Genomic DNA, 19,307 nt, shown 5'->3' with positions numbered 1-19,307 from the left:
AAAGTAACAGGAATAGGCAGTGCTGCCGCTTTTAATATTTCTGTCACAAAGGAACTACCAGAACAAATATTTAATTGAAGGGAAACAAGCCATTTAACAAACATTTAATTGAGGGGAAACAAACCGTGTTCCCCTTCCCTTCAGGCAGTTTTGTAGGGGATGAACAGTCAATAATGTAATCTATTTTTCTCCCTTGAGCACTAGTGCTTATGTCTATTAATCCAGAGAACTATTTACTGGCTCAGATTCTCTGGCATCTTATCTTGTGGTGTGTCTTAACTTTGCAGGGCTTGTGGATTCTTACAGAATCTGCTCCTCTTCAGCAAACCAGGTTTCCCTGTGAACAAGTCTGAATGTTGAAGCTGGTTCTAAGGAGAAAATAGCAGAGAGCCACTGACCCAAGGTAGCAGGAGAAATGCCTGCATGGCCTATGAACAATTTTGAGATGCACTAAGTAACTGAAAGGAGTGCAGAGGAGTCTATGGAGCAGATACTACAACTGATTTTGCATCTCACCTCAAGAAGGCCAGGAGCCTCTGATGGGAAATAGCCTGAATGCATCAGAAAAATGTGTATGCATCATCCATAGACTTACAGCTTTCAATCTGAGTCAGCAGCACGAACCATAAAATCTTTGTTTTCAGAATGAGAAGAGAAAAAGGAGGAGCAGAGAACAGAGGGGTTATAATTTACCAGAGGTGGAACTGAGCTCCTCCACATTCAATGGCTGTTGAAGTGATTATCTTTAGTTGAAGTTCAGCCAGGTCTATTCCTATCCTCATCCCAATAATCTACATTTGTCCAGAAATAAGCCCTCAGTTATTTGCAGACCCCCATCCCAATTCTAGATCAAGATGTAGCAACAACCACCCAAAGAGACTGCCCTAGGGAATCCTTCCCAAGATCTAATGAACCATCCCAAATTTTCCTACTGTGAGGTCTCTGGGCTGTTCGCATCCCAACTCAGGCAGGATGCAATATGCTCTGTGCAATGCAGCATCTCAGGGGCATGCTGTAAGTACCTAGCAAGACTGTCCTAATCCTTCCCAAGTTCTCATCAGCTGTATGACAGCATTCTACTCTATACATGATTGTACACAGCCAGCTCACGAGCTCTGCATCTGTAGCTCATATTGAACCTATTAGCTTGTATTTAGCCATCCATTGCTACACTTCCTGGGTGAATTCCAAGCCAACAAGGAAGGCTTTGGAACCACGCTATGATAAAACACCCTCTTGCCTAAAATAAAGATAAAACTTTCTTATGTGTGATGTGATCTCATCTGACTACAGAACACATTCAAAGCAATTGGCAGGCTGTTCCTTCAGCTAGGAACACAGACTGAACGGGAACACTGTTTGTCTTGCAGTTGGGGAACTAGCCACAGACAGCTGGAAGACACAGCAGTAGCAAATTTGAAGGCCAAGATCACTGCAAGTCTTTCTGAGTGGTCTCAGAAGGAGAGTGACTGCCAACGTGAATGAAATGCCCCAGCTAATACACACACAGCATAAAGAAACCGTATGAAGCCGCTGGTATCTTCTGCAAGGCCAGATTCAGTAAGGTATTTTGGTTACTTACTCTCAATTAAATCACTGTGGATGAGACATCTGCCCAATTTAAAAAAATAATGCACAAAGACAGAAGCAGACATTGCCTCTCAGTACAACTGCAAAACCTCAGTGAGCCTGCTCTAAGGGGGACAGTCTGTGTCCGGGCCAGCGCCTTGAGGTCCTGGGGGCAGCTTCCTTATTATCCTTATGGGAATTCCATCATAACCACACCAGAGAAGAGTGGGTCAGTCAGGACCTGCACAAACAGTCATCTACAGCAAATAATATGGCAGAGAAACTGCAAATAATGCGGCAGAGAAAACATCTCAGTTGCAGCCACCTGCATCTTGATTCCAACATCAACTGCTATTTCTGAAAGTATGGCAATGCCTACACTGCGCCTTAAAGGGCAGGAGACAGCACTGGGGCTCCAAGGAAAGAACTTTTAACAGGGTTTGGATTTTACAATGATTAAGGGAGGTTAACAGATAGATAGATAGGGCTTTATTTCTTAAACCATTTGACAGCTGAATCCTAAGTCTCCAGTTCTTGTCTGCACAACTCTAATTCCATACTCAGTAAGTAAGTCAGACAAAATCATCCACAACTGAACAGCCAGACAGACAGAAACACACTCAGTGCAGCCTGTGCTGAGCAATGAGGGAAACAATAATAGGCGATTATTGACCCCGGTGAGCTTCAAAAGAACGCATAAGCTCTACAAAAGTGCATTTGTTGCAGAAGGGGCATTTAGAAGAGCCAGGGAAGGGCTTGGTGGAGGGTTTACAGCAGGAAGGGAGAATTGGGGGGGATGGAGGGGCGGGGATCCTGCACACAGCTCCTTGGCCACTCACACCCACAGGGTCTGCGAGGGGCTACAGAACTCAGCACAGTCCTGCAAACCAACGTGAGAAATACTGGGAGCAAAGAAAAAGACCAAAGTCCGTGGGGAAAAGGAGCGGACAACACTCTCTTTAGAGAATCCCAGAGTCCTGCAGATGATAAAGTGTATCACAGCTGAAGATAAACAAAGTTGCAAAGTGCACAAATATACAGTGTGGGCTGCTTGGAAGGTCACTAAACCAGACGAGAAGGGACTACTTTAATTTCCCCTTTTACCTGGAAACAAAAATAAACCAAGAAAACAAAACAACCACGCTGTCTTTTTTAAAGGGTTGGAAAAAGCCCGTCTGAGAGGGGGGGCCGGGAATGCCTTGCTGAAGGGCTGCTCTTCTCCACCCCCAGCAGCAACACCTCGTGTGTCTGTTACAGGCTGCTGGATGCATGCACAGTGTGGGAGAGGCGGGATGAGGAGTGAGAGGACGCGAAGTTTGCTGTGCTGTCCAGAAGACGAAAACACTAGTGCTGTTTATAGAGGGAAACCCAATTCGTCAGCCCAAATGAATTCCTGTGCTAATCCATGCAGGCTTCATGTTTTCCACCAGCCCTAGCCACTGTAAAGACTATCTTTAGGAGGCACAGTGTGTTTGGAAAGGAGCAGCTGGAAAGAGGGGACGCTTATGCCATCTTGGAAGGCTTTCTGGTATGGAAAAAGAGGAATGCTCTCCTGGGTCTCCCCACAAAATTAAAGCATCTTCATCCAGAGCAAAACGGTGCCAAGCACAACAAACAAAAGCGGCTTTCCCCAATTCTCCTGGGCAGCCTTGCTGCAGGATTCACAATGGTTTCCATAGAACTTGTTTTGCTATCAAAACAAATTCCATCCATCCAGGCATGATGGTTCACACTGCTTTCTGAAGACGAGAAAGTTAATTTTCTCACTTCTTTGTCTGCCAAAGCATTTCTAACTGTGTGCCACAGCCAGGGACTCCCTGGATCACTGTGCATCTGCCTGCTGGCTGAAGGCAGTGTGGGTCCTGAACAGACACATCCTCCAGAGGTTCTGGTGAGCACACACCGAGCAGAGCGACCTCTGCAGTAAGGCAGGAGCAGACACAGCCCTTGGTTAACCGTTCCCATTCCTCACTCCAGAGCCACCCGAGTGCAGCCAGCGTGGCTGTGTGTGGCAGTGGGAGGCTCCTGCCGGAGCCCAGCCATTGGCTGAACACATCTCTCACTGCATGGGAGGAAATGAATGTCTTCTTATATTGACCACAACATGACGAAACACTTGTAAATATTACAGTCTAAATGGGATTAATGGCTACCTGGTTTGCACTGCAGAGAGGATGCTGCCTATAGAGAATGCTGAATGCAGAAAGGGTTTCTTCCAACCTAGTGCACAGCCACTCGCACTCAGTGGTGGTTTTGGAAGAGCAGAGATGCTTTTCTGCATGACAGAATTGGTTAGAGGAGCACTAAAAGCTACTCCTCCAAGCCAGCCCTCCTCACAGGCAGCTCCCTTGGCTTGTCTGCTGGCTGATAGGCCCTTGGTACTCATTACAAGGAAGAAGACAGCACCCCACTCAAAGCCAATGCATATGTGTAAAGAAGAAACCAGACAAGGAAAAAATAATGTAAGTTTAAAGAAAAAAGACACACAAGACATCATGTAGTTAAAAACTATAAATCTCAGAAGTCTTCTCTGACTTGCCCTGCTCCTCACTTGATTCAAGCCATGCCAGTTTGCTCCGTGGACCTGCTCAGTGCCCACGTTTTCAGACAATTTCCAGCCTTTAGCAAACAACAGTCTGTACAAATACACAGTTACTCCATATCCAAGGACTTGAACTGAACGACACACCTAAGCCAACAGGACAGCTTCCTCGGGCAGTGTCTGCTACCTACAGAAATGCCAAACCTTATTCTGGGGTGATGGGGCAGACCTGTGACTCGTGTGTCTGAAGCTGTGCACCCACTCTGTACACACAACATCTGAGGGCAGGAACTGCTCAGCACCAGAATCTCCACAGTCACCTTCAGAGCCTGCTATAGCAATGGGAAACCCCAGGGGGCTGTGAGCATCCCCCAGGCAGTGGGAGGTATCTGACTGGACAGGAGAGCAGCGCTGGGTGCATCACTCCGCCTCCTCCAGCCATGGGGCTACTGAGCCTCCTGGAGCTGGGCTCTTACAACATCCCCAGTGCTGCATTGCTCATAATGACAGCCACTGAACCCGGGGGGGGGGGGGGAGGTAACTGTCACAATACTTTCACCATTGACTCCCCTTCTTTTGAAGTGGCTCCCCCCTCATTTAGTCATTCTCACTCTTTCCTAAGAAACTTAGAAACCACCTAAATAAATCAGCACTGATTGAGACACTGCAAATGTCATAAGAGTCATTCATGTGTCTCACTATTTGTCCTACGTTTGACTTGATTCATTCACGAATGATGAAGTCACTCATCATTAAGAAACTGCACCAAACCACACCGCCATTTGGGAATCTTTGACTAGGCTCCCCTGGCACAGATAATCAGAGGGAATGATTGCAAGTTCACACTCCTCCAATTTAGTGCTTTTGCCCTGCTCCAAATTATCCTCTGCATGTTAACAACAAAGGCTCAGCATCCTTGCACATAGGAAGAGCAAGTCAACATGAAAGCACTGGAGAAGGATGAAGCCATACAGTGTCACCTGGTTGTCCCTGCACAGCTACAAAGTACCCCTGCCATGAGGTGCACCCTGGTGCACGCCAGGTCTGCTGAGTACCTGCCCTGCCATGAGCCAAAACATGCCCAGATGGATGCTGTGCCCTGCCCTTCCCTGCCACACCTGCCAGTTATCCACGTGGGAAAATTCTCCCTCAGATGCAAACCTATCACTTGAGTGTCCATGGGCAGAAGGCAGTAATAGTCTTCCTACTGAATCTAGTTCAATGGCAATTTCATCGTAAATAAATAGTGTTTGTTCAGCTGAGGGCAGATTTTAGTCCATTTTGGAGTACAAACAGTTTCCAAATTAAAAACCCACAAAAAGACATGGCTTGATTAAAATGGGAACTGTGTGGATTAAGAGAACCTGCAGGGAGATGGAGAGTATTAGGCCAGTTTCTCACTTAGTGAATTAGTGCTGCTCCGCTGAGTCATATGGGCATCACCCCCGAAGTCCTTTGATCCTCAGTGCTTTTGCTCTAAGTTGTAGTAGCTGAAGATTTAACTCCTTTATATCTAACATAATCCACTGCTTAACTCTAACTCAGGTCCAAGTTTTCAAAGTCAATGTTATCAGACCATTAGTCATATGAATACAGAGAGGTCAGAGTTTTAATTGCCAGACTGTAGTATTTGCAGTAGACGTGCACCTACACTGAAGAACGGGACAGTTTCCAAAGCTGGGAATACTTGGATTTAGGTTTTTGCACAGACCCCTTTAGAAAGAGGCTCCATCTGTGAAATTCACAGCTGGATATACGCCCAGATTTCTGTGCTTGCAAAATTGAAGCATGGGGACTTAGAGAGATGATTCAGACACAACTGCATTGTTTACACATTCTAGGTTGGCTTTTACCTTTCTCTGGCTTCTTCTTGGCAAACACAGAAAAAGTTACATTACAAAATGAGGGACTGTGACAGTTAGCAGCTGGTTGAGAGCTCACATTAGAAGCAAGTACGCTGGGAAGGGAACTTTACGGTCCTCGAGCATTTGCTTTCTTTCCCCTATCTCTGACGTCCCTGCTGGCGTGACTACAGATATGCTGCTTGTTTTTCAAATCACAGAAGTAGTACTGACCTATTAGGTCATTTAGTGCCTCTCATAGCCAATGCATGATTGTCTTGTGCATTTGTCCAGTCTGCTTTTACAACTCCTCTAAAAGCAGACTCCATCCAAGCTACAGCGTAGAAGTCTCTTGGAACTGGTGAGTAACCAGCAATATCAAGTGACCCAGTACTGTAAGGCCACACCAGCTTCTGCTGGGCAGAAAAGTGGCTCTTGCTGCTCAGAGTTTGTGTAAGAACATCGCCTTTGACAGGAAATTCAGATGGTTTGTCCCTTTTATTTTAAATTGCTAAAGATTTATAAATAATGATATTTTAAGAAATAAAGTATGAAAAGCAAGTGGAAGAAAAAATGAATTTTAAATCATTCACCAACAAGGCTTCATTCTTGTGAGGCACAAAAAGCAAAGTGGGCCGCAGGTGCCCCAGCAATTGCTGTGCTGCCTGCCAGCAACTGCCCTCAGCTGCAACAGTGCTGCTGGTGTGAAACGTGCTGTTTCTTCTATAGCAGAAGGCTTTGTAACTGCTTTACAGTTTGCACCACAAGCAGGCTGTGTATCTTTAAGACTTTTGCCAGGCATCTTATTTCACAACAGTTAAAGTCAATGTGCAGATGTTGTCCCAACTTTCCAATGCAATGGGGCTCTACAGCTGCCTGCAAGATTTCGGAAGTACAGTTTGCAAACTGCTGGAGCTGCCTGTTCCCTGACCCACACAGCAGGACGGGAATCCTCCCACTATACCAGGCTTTCAGGGGAGAAAACATCTCTACCCTTTCCTCACTTCTGTGCATTCTTAACACTAACAGCATTTGTAACAAGTGAAACTTTGAAGAGCATCAACACCAGACACAGGTGCTGAAGGCTCGTGAGTCATGCACCTAACAACCATGAGATCGCTTTAAAACCAGGCAGTCAAACCCTGCCGCATCCTTTTTGCCCATCTGGATTCTGGAAGACCAAGACACGGTCCTAGTTTTCATGTTTTGTTGCTTTTCTTGGATTAAACTTGAAAAGATCACTGAGAGAAAAACATCTCATTCTGATGCAGCTGCCTGCACAGGGACTTTAAATCACTATCAGTATTCCAAGACTCACAATGAAATTGCAAAGAATTAGCAAAACCTTCGAGCTGCCACGTGGACGCAATGCAGATTGCTGGTTATACTGACACTCAATTGCAAAGTATTGATCTTAAAGGGCAGATAACAGGATACACCGCGAGGACAAGAGCACACCCAGCTGCTGGTGTAGCTCTCAGGGGGAAGAGTTCCCCCCTACAACACATCTTTCTAATAAATGAATCCAGCATGTTGCATCACCTTTGCAGGAAGTAATGGCACTGGGAGTCATTTTGAGGTGGTAAGCATACAAAGCTGAGCTCATACAATTATTACCCATGTGAGAATCTACTCTATGATATGGACCTCAGCTACCTCTACAAGTTCAACCAGCTGGGAGGCACCGGTGCTGCTGGTGAAACCCTCCCTGTGCAGCCATGGCTGTGCTGGTACCGAACACTTCCATGACACAGCTGGTGGTGCTTCCCTGCCTTGGTAGCAGATGTACTGATTGCAGCGGTTTTGCACCGACAGAGCTGTGTCTGTACAAGGGCTCTCACCATAATAGATGTGTTAGCAAAAGAAAAAAATCAGCCACCTCGACCAGCACAGTTACGTGTTAAGCTGCCTAAACGAGCCTTGTAAAGGCTTCCAGAAAGTACTGCTCCAGCTCAGTGCAAAATGGTAACTCCAGGAGTTAACCCCCATTCCTGCTTTGCACAGTTCTGTCAGAAGCCATTTCCTACCTTCACATTTCTCATTTTCAACAGCCTCCATTTCAAAAAAGCATTGTCCAAACAGTTATGAGTTGGACTGAACTGAAAGACTCTGTGCAGAACACTCAGTGTCACCCCTAGATGACAGGGAGACTCCGACTCTCTTTTCTCACACCCTGCACTTGATTTACAACAGCTTTGCTCTTTCTCATCTCTGCCAGTCCTCCTGTTGGTACCTGTGAGCAGTTGGTCACACCTACGCTGTACCTTCACTGTCTCATTGCTATCCCTGTGCCTGCACACAGGATGTGGCTGGGGGTCCTGGCAGCCTGGGATCCCTCAGGCCACGTGCCGTTTTAGCAGTGACATTCTGCATCACCTTGGGTAAATCACTCAGCAGCTCCATGCTCCACTCCATCCATCTGTAAGAGCAGGGGAGAAGCCCTGCCTGCTGCTTTCTGCAGTGGAATTATTTCAGCTTGTTACTGTTCCTCTGCACTGAGCGAATAGTGTCACTGGACTGAAAAATGTTATTGTTGTTATCCTTTTAAACTGAAAGTGGATAGAGCCTATTTTGGCAGATGTCTTCCAACAGATGGGTGTCTATGGTCTTCTTTATAAGAGCTGTCTGCTGTCTGTGATTCAGACCGTCTAAGGAATGCCATGAGCGTGGAGTAAATGGACAGCAAGTCTGGGAAAGGACTTTATTGTGGTTTAGAAGCTTTCAATTCCTAAATGCATGAACAAGTTCTTTTTTTCAAGTGACTCTGCCAGCATTTCAAAACTATCACTGAGAACTGCTTGATGCCTTCCGAAAACTGAGGGCTTTCTGCTGATAACTGTCCACTGGTTAAACCTTCATACAGCAGCACATCGTGTGGACCAGGCTTTATTGTCCTGGTGCATCAGTTCCTGGTGGGACTCTGCCCATCGAGGCACTAAGAGAGTGTCCACGCACCCATCCTGCACTGTCAGTTCTTGGCAGCCGTGCCCCTGGTCTCCTAATGGAGTCTGCATGTTCTTTTGAACAGGAAACGCTTTGTAACACAACTTGCCTGTGGGCACTTACTGCACCAATTACAGATTACTGAGCTCAAGAACAAAGAGGTGCCAGTGGAACTATGGTTTTAATCACTTGATTCATTTTCTTCCTTCCTCCACTGCTGATTTGAGATGTATGGGTTTTTCTTTTTCTCACTTTGTTTCCTTTTGCATGTTTTTAGGCAGCAGGACAGCCAAGAAAGGCTACTGGGAGAAGGGCAGTCTTGAAAAGGAGCTGAACTTTCAAACAGTGACACAACACAGGAGACCTGCTTCCCGATACAACCACCTTTCTACTTCCATCTTTTCGTTCTTTTTTCATATCACACCCAGCAAAGCAGGTCTCTGGCATGTGACTGCAAGACTTCAGTCCTAATGTGACACAAATAACAGCAGCAATCCAAAATGAAGCACGCAGTGAGTGGCATAAGGTCCCGGCAGAGAACAGAAAATCTGGAATAAAGTCAGAGCATCAGGGACGAGTCTGATGAACACACAGCTTTGCTGGTGTGCTTGAGCAAAATGCTTCAGAGAACAAACGTGCTTCACGTTTGGTAAAACCCTGTCCAGGCAGAAATGACCACACCTATGAAAAGCAGTTCTAATTAAAAACAGAGCATGGCTTTTTGTGATGCAAATTGCTGCCCTCATTGAGCCGCAGCTCATTTGTAACATGCAAATTCACTCCTGTCTAAAATAAAGGGAAACAGGGACATTTCCCCTCCCTGCCCTGGATCACTCTTTTTCTCTGCATTTGTCAAGTGCAGACACACGATGAAGACAACTATAAATCAAACTAAAGCACCCTCCAACAGCCCCCACCTTCTGCAAGGAGAGAGAAAAGCTGCTCAGAAAGAAGTCCTCCTGTCCGTGGAGGAGAGGAAAGAATTGCATTTGATTTCAGGCTGTGGTGGGGATGAGCACATTGCTCACAACAAAGGGGGTGAGGGTGAATTACAGGCATGCCATCGCACACAGTGCTGATCAGTTGTCTGAGAAGTTTCTTCTGCATCTGCAATTTTCTCTGGAATACTTGATTTCACAGTAAAACACCTCTGCCAATCATCAGTCTGATTGCACTGCACAAGCATCTGCCTTGCTTCTCCCCATTAAAGATTACTGGTGCACCAAAAATCACTTAAAGATGCTGTATCGCGCAGACAGTTCTGAGTGTCAGATGTGGTTAGATAGTTGCCATCTGAATAATGACAACCACTTTTCTTTGTAAAGTAAAAAGCACAGTGTGACAGCTAAAGGCAAAACGACTAAATCTGGTGCAGGCAGGTTGATAAAACAACAGCTACACGTCCATTTATTTGTATGTGGAAAGACCTAACACCATATCCACACCGAACCTCTACAAGATGCTTTCAGATCATGTGGCGTCTGAATGCTTTGACCCCAATACATTCACACTCCTCCTGCTCTTCTCACACCATCCCGGTACCTCTGTGTGACAGATGGGAGCTGTGGCAGGCAGCTGAGCAGCTTCCCAGGGCTGTGCAGGAAACCTCTGGTTCTGCAGCAGGAGCACAGCCAGTGCCCCAGGCCACAGCCACTCCTGCTCTCCATTTTGCCCTGTGCAAGTCAACACTGATGCTTTTGGGATGGAGTTGCAAATAATCAGTTGGTTTTTTTTTTTGTTGTTGTTTTTGTTTTTTAACAACTTCTACTGCAGCGGTTGGTTTTAGTGACAAGCTTTACAAAATTGAGGCCTTGGCTGAAACTCAACCTTCCTATGGTCTTCACCTGCATTTGAAACAAATTACCCAATGTGAGAACTGATGGAGCAGGGCCTGTCTGAAGGCACATAAGAAGCTCATGGCAGAGCTCAGAATAGAAGCAAAGTTCAGAACATTAAGGCTTTGTGTTAACCATGAAGGCAGAGGACAAGAGGTGGTAAGAAGAGGTCAGAGATGCAGGAGGGTTGAAAGCTGGACTGTCAGCAGAAATAGGGAGAAAGAAGAACAAAGAGGAGGGAGGAGGAAGATGGGGGAAGGGAAGGGAAGAGAAGGGAAGTGAAAGACACCAGAACAGTCTCTGCCTAACATATGAACATCAGTGATCGGGCAGTGCACTCATGCCAAGCCAGGCTGGGGAACCATCACCTCAGTATCTGTCTGTAGAAGATCACAACAAGACCTAACGGCTCACTTTATCACAGAAGAGTTTTCTGGATAAAAGGGATTTGAGGGCAAAGCCTCCATAATCCTCTGGGTTTGGTTTCTTTTAATACTATGAAGCACAAAAATAAACTTTCTAGTTAGGAAAAATATGGCTTTTGTTAAGTTCTGAGTCACTTTTCCCCAGCAGCAAACAAAGTGGCTTTTCAATTCAAGTCTTGAACATTTCAGAATCAAAAGTTTTGCAAAGTCCAAAAGTAAATCACAGTTTTCCAAGTCACACTTCTAACTGATGTAAACTCACTGAAGTCAGTAAGGAGCTGGATGTGACCAATGTCACCTTGCTTGATTTGTGCAGCAGAATTGATAAATTAATCTCTAACACTCAGGCAGAAGCCTGGAATTTCATTTCTAACTTGCTGCTTTTCTGCCTAATGGTTCCTCTTAGCACAGAGGTCAAGCACATCCCTTGTAAACTATGCTGTATTTACATGTTTCTGGTCTAATTCAAAATCCATTGAAACTCATGTTGTGGTCTGTTTTGGGAGCTCATTTAAGTGAATTTGGGCTTGACTAAAGTTTGCTGGCTTTAACTTCATCTTTCCTCCTTTCTCTTTCCTTTACAAGGTTTGTGCCAAGTATTTCTACACAGAACCCCTCAGCTAGTCATATTAAAAGTACCTTGCAACATGGCATTCATTTTTATCACCAGAAAGATTATCTTGCTTTGCTATCATGCCCCATTCTCTGAACGGGAAGTGGATTTTCTTAGCTGTTTTCATGCAGGTCTAGCAAATTTCCTAAATTAAATTCACTGTTACAGCCCAATCTGACACTTCTCTTCAGACAAGGAGATGACTGGTAAAAACTCTCTGTATTTTACTGTCATGGCACCAAAATGCTATCAATGACATTTCAAACAGAGACCAATGGAGTAAACAGCACACATTCTACCTTGTCCACAAAAGCAGCCGAACTGTGTATGTCACAACCACAGAGCACTCAGTACCTCAACCTGGGAAAAGAATTCTTTCATGGGCACCATTTTACAACTCCAGTGGGTTTCTGAAGGAGAAATCTCAAATCATGCATGCAATTACTAGATTGTAAGGATAAGACCAGTGAATACATGCAAAAATCAGGTCTTTACTTTGTAAGAACACACTATATTAGCAGCAATACACCAAGCAACCTCACTCTGCTCCAGTAAAACCAATGTGAGTAGTGCTAGTGGCCTTCATGACTGTAACAACCAGCAGCTAGTATTAACTTTGCATTGATTTCCTCTTGAAAGGAACAGTCCTACTATTTTATTAAAAGAACCAACCAACCAGTTTGCCAGTATCTGCCTACCTAAGAATAAGCAGGATATGTTCAAAGAAAGCTTTACTCCAGCTTATTTTCATTCCTAAAGGCTAAATCTGCAAAGCTCACAACAAAGAAACAGCGTTGTTTTACTTATCAATGTCCTACTGTTCATCTAGAACATCTGCAATAGTTTTGCCTGCAGCACAACCCCATTCATTACAGGCCTTGATAGACTGTTCAATGGGGGTTTTTGGTACAAAATGTACAGAAGCATTTTACAGAGTGGACTTTGCCCTGATATGAATAATAAAAAAAATAATTTAAAAGTGCGTTTTGTCTCGATTTCTCCATTTTCCAAAGTAATGCTTGGCAAATGGAAACAAAATGGCAACAGCTTGAAACCTGACAGCTCACTCCATGTCACAAAGCAAGACAGAGGGTTTCTGCTGAGCACTGCTTTTTGCATGGTAGCTGTAGTGCATTACCATCTACCAAAATGCAACCGATTAAAGACAAAAAATATACTTATATGAGCAAACAGTAAATACACACACTCATCAGGAGGAGGCCACATCATTGCTGTGCCAAGGAACAGGTGGGATTTACAAGCCTCCCCTTCCTCCAACCATCAGACCCATATAAGAAAAGAGTGGTGCTTACCGTCATCCAGGTATGCTTGGTCCAGATTCTGTTCCTGCTTAATAGTGACTCCAGCTGGTAATACTTCTTTCTGGTCGCTGACTGGTGGTCCATTTTTTGCTGCCCGTTGGCCTGAAGCTGTCTGCTGCTGGATCACAGTAGGATATGAACTCGGACTTAATCTTTGTGCTTGACTGACTTGGGGCTGGCTTGGTCTTGCAACACTGGATGTAAAATTTTCACAGCACATGATGTGCTGAAATTCTTGGTGACTTCCACACCTCAGCTGCTGGTTGGTTGGAGAGTAGTGAATCACTGGAGAAGACTGCTGGTTGCCTGGAGAGTGGTGGAGCACTGCTGAAGTTTGGCCTGGGGAACCAGCATGCACTAGCACTGACCTATGGGCATCTGAAATAGCAACAGGTGTAGCCATCAAACTGGATTGCTGGTAGCCCAGCTGGCTTGGGCTCAGGCTCTTGCTTCTTTGGTAAACTACTGCAGCTGGGTTCTGCTGATGGTATCGAGAATCAGGAGAAGAAAGGCCCGAGCGCAACTGCTGGCAGGGCGCCATAGTGGCCACAAGACAGGAAGGGGATTCGGTGACCATTGTGTGCTGTGAATAGTACGGCTGTGTTACTGTTCCCAGGCCACTGTGTACTGTATTGCAGATTAAGGTTGGATCATAGTCATCAATGGGCTCTGTTTTGATTGATGGTACTACAATAAAGCATGCAAAAGATGTTATTTGTAACAAGCTGATGAGAAACAGAGAGCTTTTCCTTGAAGTAAAAAGAGATTTAAACAATTCACAAGACCTGCATGTGCAGGCTCATATCACACAGGCATTAAACTTAACAAAACATACATATGCAATTGTAGGAGGCTCTCACTTGAAAGCACTTTGTACTAAGATGTTCCATAAAGTCTTTAATCAATTATTTAACCATAAATTTCTGAAAATTGAAAAATACAATATTTTAACTCTTATAATGATTCATTTAAGAGGCATTCTGGAACATAAGCAAAATAAGAAACAGCCACAGACAGGTGTTTCATGTCATATTTGTATCTGAAAAGAAGAGTGAATGAACAGGCATTCTGTGACAGGTACAGCACTTCATTTTTCTGCCTAACATTTAGCCCGTGACCAAAGGCAATGCTGAACTACTTCACAGCTGGCTTCCAGGTCCTTTGCTACAAGTAACATTCTCAGTACAGAAATATCATACAATGGAAACTATATGATGGTCAAGTAACAGAGTAACCTGTTTGGGAAGTACAAGATTTTCTACACCGAAGTGGTCTGCTTCAGAGGTTATGCTTAAATTGTACTTTTCAGTATTATTTAATAGGAGAACAATTTAACAACTGTTAAGTTGGAGCAGATTAAAATAAAACCAGGATGAATGTCTGCTTAGAAACCAGTCAAATTAAGACATCATTTTGAAGCTTGAAAAAAAAATCTGGTACTGTTATTTCATGCTTTCTGGTTTCCACAAGCACAATACTCTGATTTTCTCACAATGTTTTTCTCCCAGCCAAAGCTAAGAAATTCTGGGAATCTCATTAGTAATCCTGTTGTGTTTTCTGTGAGATTGCTCACCAATTCCCAAGAGTCAAAACATCACAAAAGCACTTGTATTTTTCTCAACAAGTTCCATTCTGAAGAGTATATATTACTCTTCTTCCTCCATACCAAGCCCTTGTTAATTTTCCCAGATCCAGTGTTTTCTTACTGTTGTACACGTCAGCAATGCTCACTGTTATCACAGGGTCAAATCATGTCACAAACTGAGTCTGCTCCCACTGAAGCTGTTGGCAAACTCCCATCAAGTGAAGAGGCAGAATCAGTCCAGGGCCTATATAACTGTCCCCTTAAGTCTATGGGAAACTCTAACTCTGAAATCACATGCATCCTTTAAACCAAACAGATGTTGAGCACTTATTTGCAATTAGCTGAATCAAATTAGCAAAATTTAGATCCTCATATAATGGGGAAACAACACAGTGGAAAATAAAATCTTGCTTATGAGAACTAGGCAACAACTTGCTCTGTCCTTGAGAATTACCTGGGTGATAGGTAAAATGCTGGGGTTGGCTTCTTTTTCTTTTACCATTGATGACATAGAAATTCACCTTCACAGGTGTGCGAATGTGCTTGTTCCGGTACTCCGGTATTTCTACAAAGAGCATGCTCTGAAACAGTGAAGGGTGACGGCACAGAGTTAGTAACAGGCCAAGAACAGACTGCTGCGTGCATCTCCCCCACTACGTGCCCAGGGATAAAGGAAGAGAAGCCTTCCAGTTCATCTCTATAAAGAAGAGTATGTGAGGAAGAAAGAAAAAAGAACAGATGGTGAAAAACAGGAATATTTTTGGTATTAGGAAATTGGTTTGTACGTGCTGTATCCTCTCCAGTACTTGATGTTGTCCTCAATTTGCAGAGAGAGATCTCAGATCCAAAGAAAAGACACAGAATAGGTGCTTGATAAACAAATAAGTACTGTAGATTTCCCTCTCTGTGTTAGAATAAACTGGGTTATTCTATAGGTTTCTTACTTACAGCCAGACCTTGATTCCATGGAAATTAACAGTGAGTGCCTCATTCTCTTCCGCAAGGGCAGGCATGGCCCATGGCAATGCAAGTGCCTAAATGTGCTGAGCTACTACAGTACAGTCCCAGTAGCAAAGTGAACAATGAGACTCATTCCCTTGAAAGACCAACGTTAATTTTAAATACTGTAGTGCAAATCCTGTCCTGCACAGTACAGTGCACCCAAGACTTCCACATAGGCAAAAGGAAGTCAGGACAGCCAGCATCCTGCAGAGCACTCTTTCAAAACTGGGCTGATACAATAGAGTCTTCTGCGAGAACACAAAATCTAGCAGTTATTCAATTTGCTGTGGGTTACTGCTAAATGAATAGTTTCTTTTTGCAGCACATCTACTACTGAAGCATTTGACATTTGTTCCTCAGAGCAGTCAGATAGCAGCTCTTTCTGTTGAGACACTCTTTGGAAACTACCCCCTGAATACAAGCTGCTGTCTGAGAAGCTCAAGGAGAGGACATCCAGTGTTTTTTATCCTTATCCACTGTTGCTTCCATTTCCCAGATCTGCTGCCCATCTAGAAGAACATCACAGTATTAACCTAACTGTACCTTTTTAAAATCATAAGGCTTAGAAAGAGAGAAGCAGCAAATTAAGAGCAAAGCTTTCAAAATTGACTTAATTTCAACCAAAAGGAACAGCTTTTAATTTAAATACATCATCGAACACTTCTGTCGCCAGGAAAAGACTTACATATTAAAATTAAATGTTTATATAGAAATTAAGCAAACTGAGGAATGAAATATTCCACACAGGTGCAACACCTGCTTTTTAGCAGCCTTGATTTCAGACAGCTTGACTGAGGGAGGGCACCATTAGGTCACATACCTCGTTAATGGTCACACTGGGTCAGGGGTGCAGCAAACTCTCTGCTGCTTTAAGCTAAGACCACACAGTTCCCCACCAGTGCAATAGAGACAGTGGGGGTGAGGAGGTAAAGGAAAGCCCAAGTAAAAATTCAGCTCTGGTGCACAGAGACCATAGCATGCAACTAGACACAGTGCTCCAGGTGTGGCCTCACCAGGGCAGAGTAGAGGGGAAGGATCATCTCTCTCACCCTGCTGGCCACACTCTGTGCAATGCACCCCAGGTACCATTGGCCTTTCTCACCACAAGATCACACTGCTGGCTCATGGTCAGCCTGGTGTCCAGGGCCTTCTCTGAAGAGCTCCTTATATAAGAGCTTCTTACTATATATACTTACTTCTTGCATGTGCAATATAAAACTTCAGCATGTGATAATAAGAAATACATCTCCTCTGACATAGGAACAAGTCCAGTACCCTCAAAAAAAAGAGCCTCTTATCTTTCTGAAAGTTTCATTTTAAAATGAGTAGTATTATGCTCTGAAATACTGCAGTCATGGGGCTGGCATCTGCATTAGAGAGGGAGGAATTGCAGGGTTCCCCTCCTGCGTGCCCAGGCCTGGTAGCACAGCATAAAGTCTCATAAAAACACTTCTTCTCAGAGGACTTGTTATTTTTCCTGATTCTTGGAAATGCTGCAAAAGCTGCTTTTGTCCTGTGTTATTTAAGTACTTCTGCTTCTGGCAAAAAGGGAAATGAAAGAGTATTTTTAAATGCATTTTGCATTTCTTCTCTTGCTTTCTCTTTGTTCTCCCCTCCTCAGACACTGAGCTAACAGATGTGCCCAGCTCTCAGGGTATCATCTCCTCAGGAAGGGCTCACGCTGCTGCTCTGCATCGCAGCTGCCCCACTGGTTCAGCCCCTGGGTCCCACTGTGCCCTGTGAGCCCGACAGGACCGTGACTCCTCTGCCATCCCTTACCCAGGAAACCTCAGCTACACTCTGGCCCCTGAACACTCACAAGGAGGAGGAGGGTTTCCCTGGGTGCCCAGAATGTGCCCCTTCCTCCCTTTGATCTTCACACACACACACACACACACACACACACATCACCATTGCAACGCAATGTCCAAACACCTCCCTCCAGCACCTGCCACAGCATTTTGTTGCAAGGAGGAAACACAAAATGTGTTTGGCTTCTCTTTTCAGCATTTCAAGTCTCCCCCCAGCAGGTTGGTTGTCTTCTCCACACTATCATGTGGATTAGCAATGGGTGGCAGGGAGGAGACAGTCAGAGTAAGCAGTGTAATTGGAGCAGCAAGCTCTCTCTGGCTGCTGTTAGCCCTGCTATCCCAGAGGACTGCTGTGCAGTGCAGAATGGAAAGTATTCCACTAGTTAATAACAAGCACTTGCTTTGGCCACTGGTCTGGGCTGATGCAGGTTAAATCTAAACCCCTATTAATGCAGCTAATGCTTTACAATGGCTGCAATGGTAAATACATTTGGGGAAGCGGGAGGCTGTGGGATTAATACTGCAGATACCAAATACATCGTCTGATGACAAGGCATAAATACTTAATGGGGGGATTTCCCTTTGAGGTAACTCTTGTGAAAAGAAACCATCATAGTAGGTGCTAAGGAACCTTACCACATATGCCAAAACAACTCCAAATGAATTTATGGCCCTCTGAGGAAGAGGTGGTAAAAGAAAACAGAAAGATACGAAACAGGATGTGACATAAAAGTCCTAATAGAGACATGCATCAGGAATAGTCTCAGCAATGAAATATGAAGATGTCTTGACTGCCTGCTTTCCCTCCAGGCAGTGTTTTCATCTCTGTTTCTATACTGTTAAATTCAAACAGTCTGTGCAGATGCAACTGCACTAACTCTGCATAGAAGGTAGATATCAAAAGGATTTGTCAGTCCAAAATGCAAAAAATAAAAGAGAAATAATTGTGAAAGTCATCTGCCATACTCACGAGGCCTGTGAAGCATATGTAACCGCAGTCACAGTTGACTTGATTTAGTAACCCAGCCACTGAAACTGCGCTAAAAGCTAATGAAGCCAACCATAAAAATCAAATGATGTTTAGGCTGAGTCCAAAGTCTGGGGACAATGAGACAAAGCCCAACCTAACAAGAAATAATGGTATCTAGTGTTATCATTCTAACAATGATGGATGCTTCTGTTTGCATATAATAATGCTCACAGCTTCTGAACAGGATCCTAACAAATCTGTCAGCAGTGTCAATTCCTGCTCTTTAGGCTCCAAAGCCCTGTTGAATATAAGCACTCTACAGCTCACTTGCTGACCTCCATGCTTAAATTCCAATGATATGGCTCCATCTGTCTCACGTGTCACTTCCATAGCTGTGAACGCATGAACTTTACTTCAATTTAATCAATATTCCATTTCCTTTTAACCCCTGCAGACAGGCAGATTACAACGAGCTTTTGGCAGAAGGAAACACTACAGTGCAACAGTGCAATAATTGCACTAGTGCAAAACTGCAATAGTGTGATGGCATCATTTCTGCTGAAGCATTTTCAAAAAGGCAAAGTGCAGAGCAGAGCTGTGTTGGCAGTGACACACACCATGCAGAGCACTGCAGGACGTCCTGGTACGAATATGGCCCACATGAAAGCTCAGTGTCAGCTCCACGTGTGTGGTGCATCTCAAATTCCACCTCCCCAATGGGGAATTCAATCCGCATCTCTGAATGGAGTGGTGGTTCCACTCAAGATGATAAAATACTTTTGGATGTAGACCCTGAGGTCTTACCAGCCACGGCTGCCTCATGCAATATTTTTACTGTTGTGGTTCCCT

General features: G+C 44.4%; 1 protein-coding gene across 1 annotated transcript in view; it reads right to left on the bottom strand.

The window, feature by feature from the left end:
- NFATC2 (nuclear factor of activated T cells 2) overlaps positions 1-19,307 on the bottom strand; it is a 74,069-nt gene that overhangs the window by 12,965 nt on the left and 41,797 nt on the right. Inside the window, exons 7-9 of the mRNA XM_032448571.1 lie at positions 16,129-16,186; positions 15,130-15,254; positions 13,082-13,777 (exon numbers count right to left, since the gene is read on the bottom strand). Coding sequence (XP_032304462.1) covers positions 13,082-13,777; positions 15,130-15,254; positions 16,129-16,186 — 879 coding nt within the window. The remainder of the gene's footprint in view (positions 1-13,081; positions 13,778-15,129; positions 15,255-16,128; positions 16,187-19,307) is intronic.

The sequence above is a fragment of the Coturnix japonica genome, chromosome 20, assembly GCF_001577835.2.
Source record: "Coturnix japonica isolate 7356 chromosome 20, Coturnix japonica 2.1, whole genome shotgun sequence".
NCBI lineage: Eukaryota > Metazoa > Chordata > Aves > Galliformes > Phasianidae > Coturnix > Coturnix japonica.
This window is presented reverse-complemented; position numbering and strand designations above follow the sequence as displayed.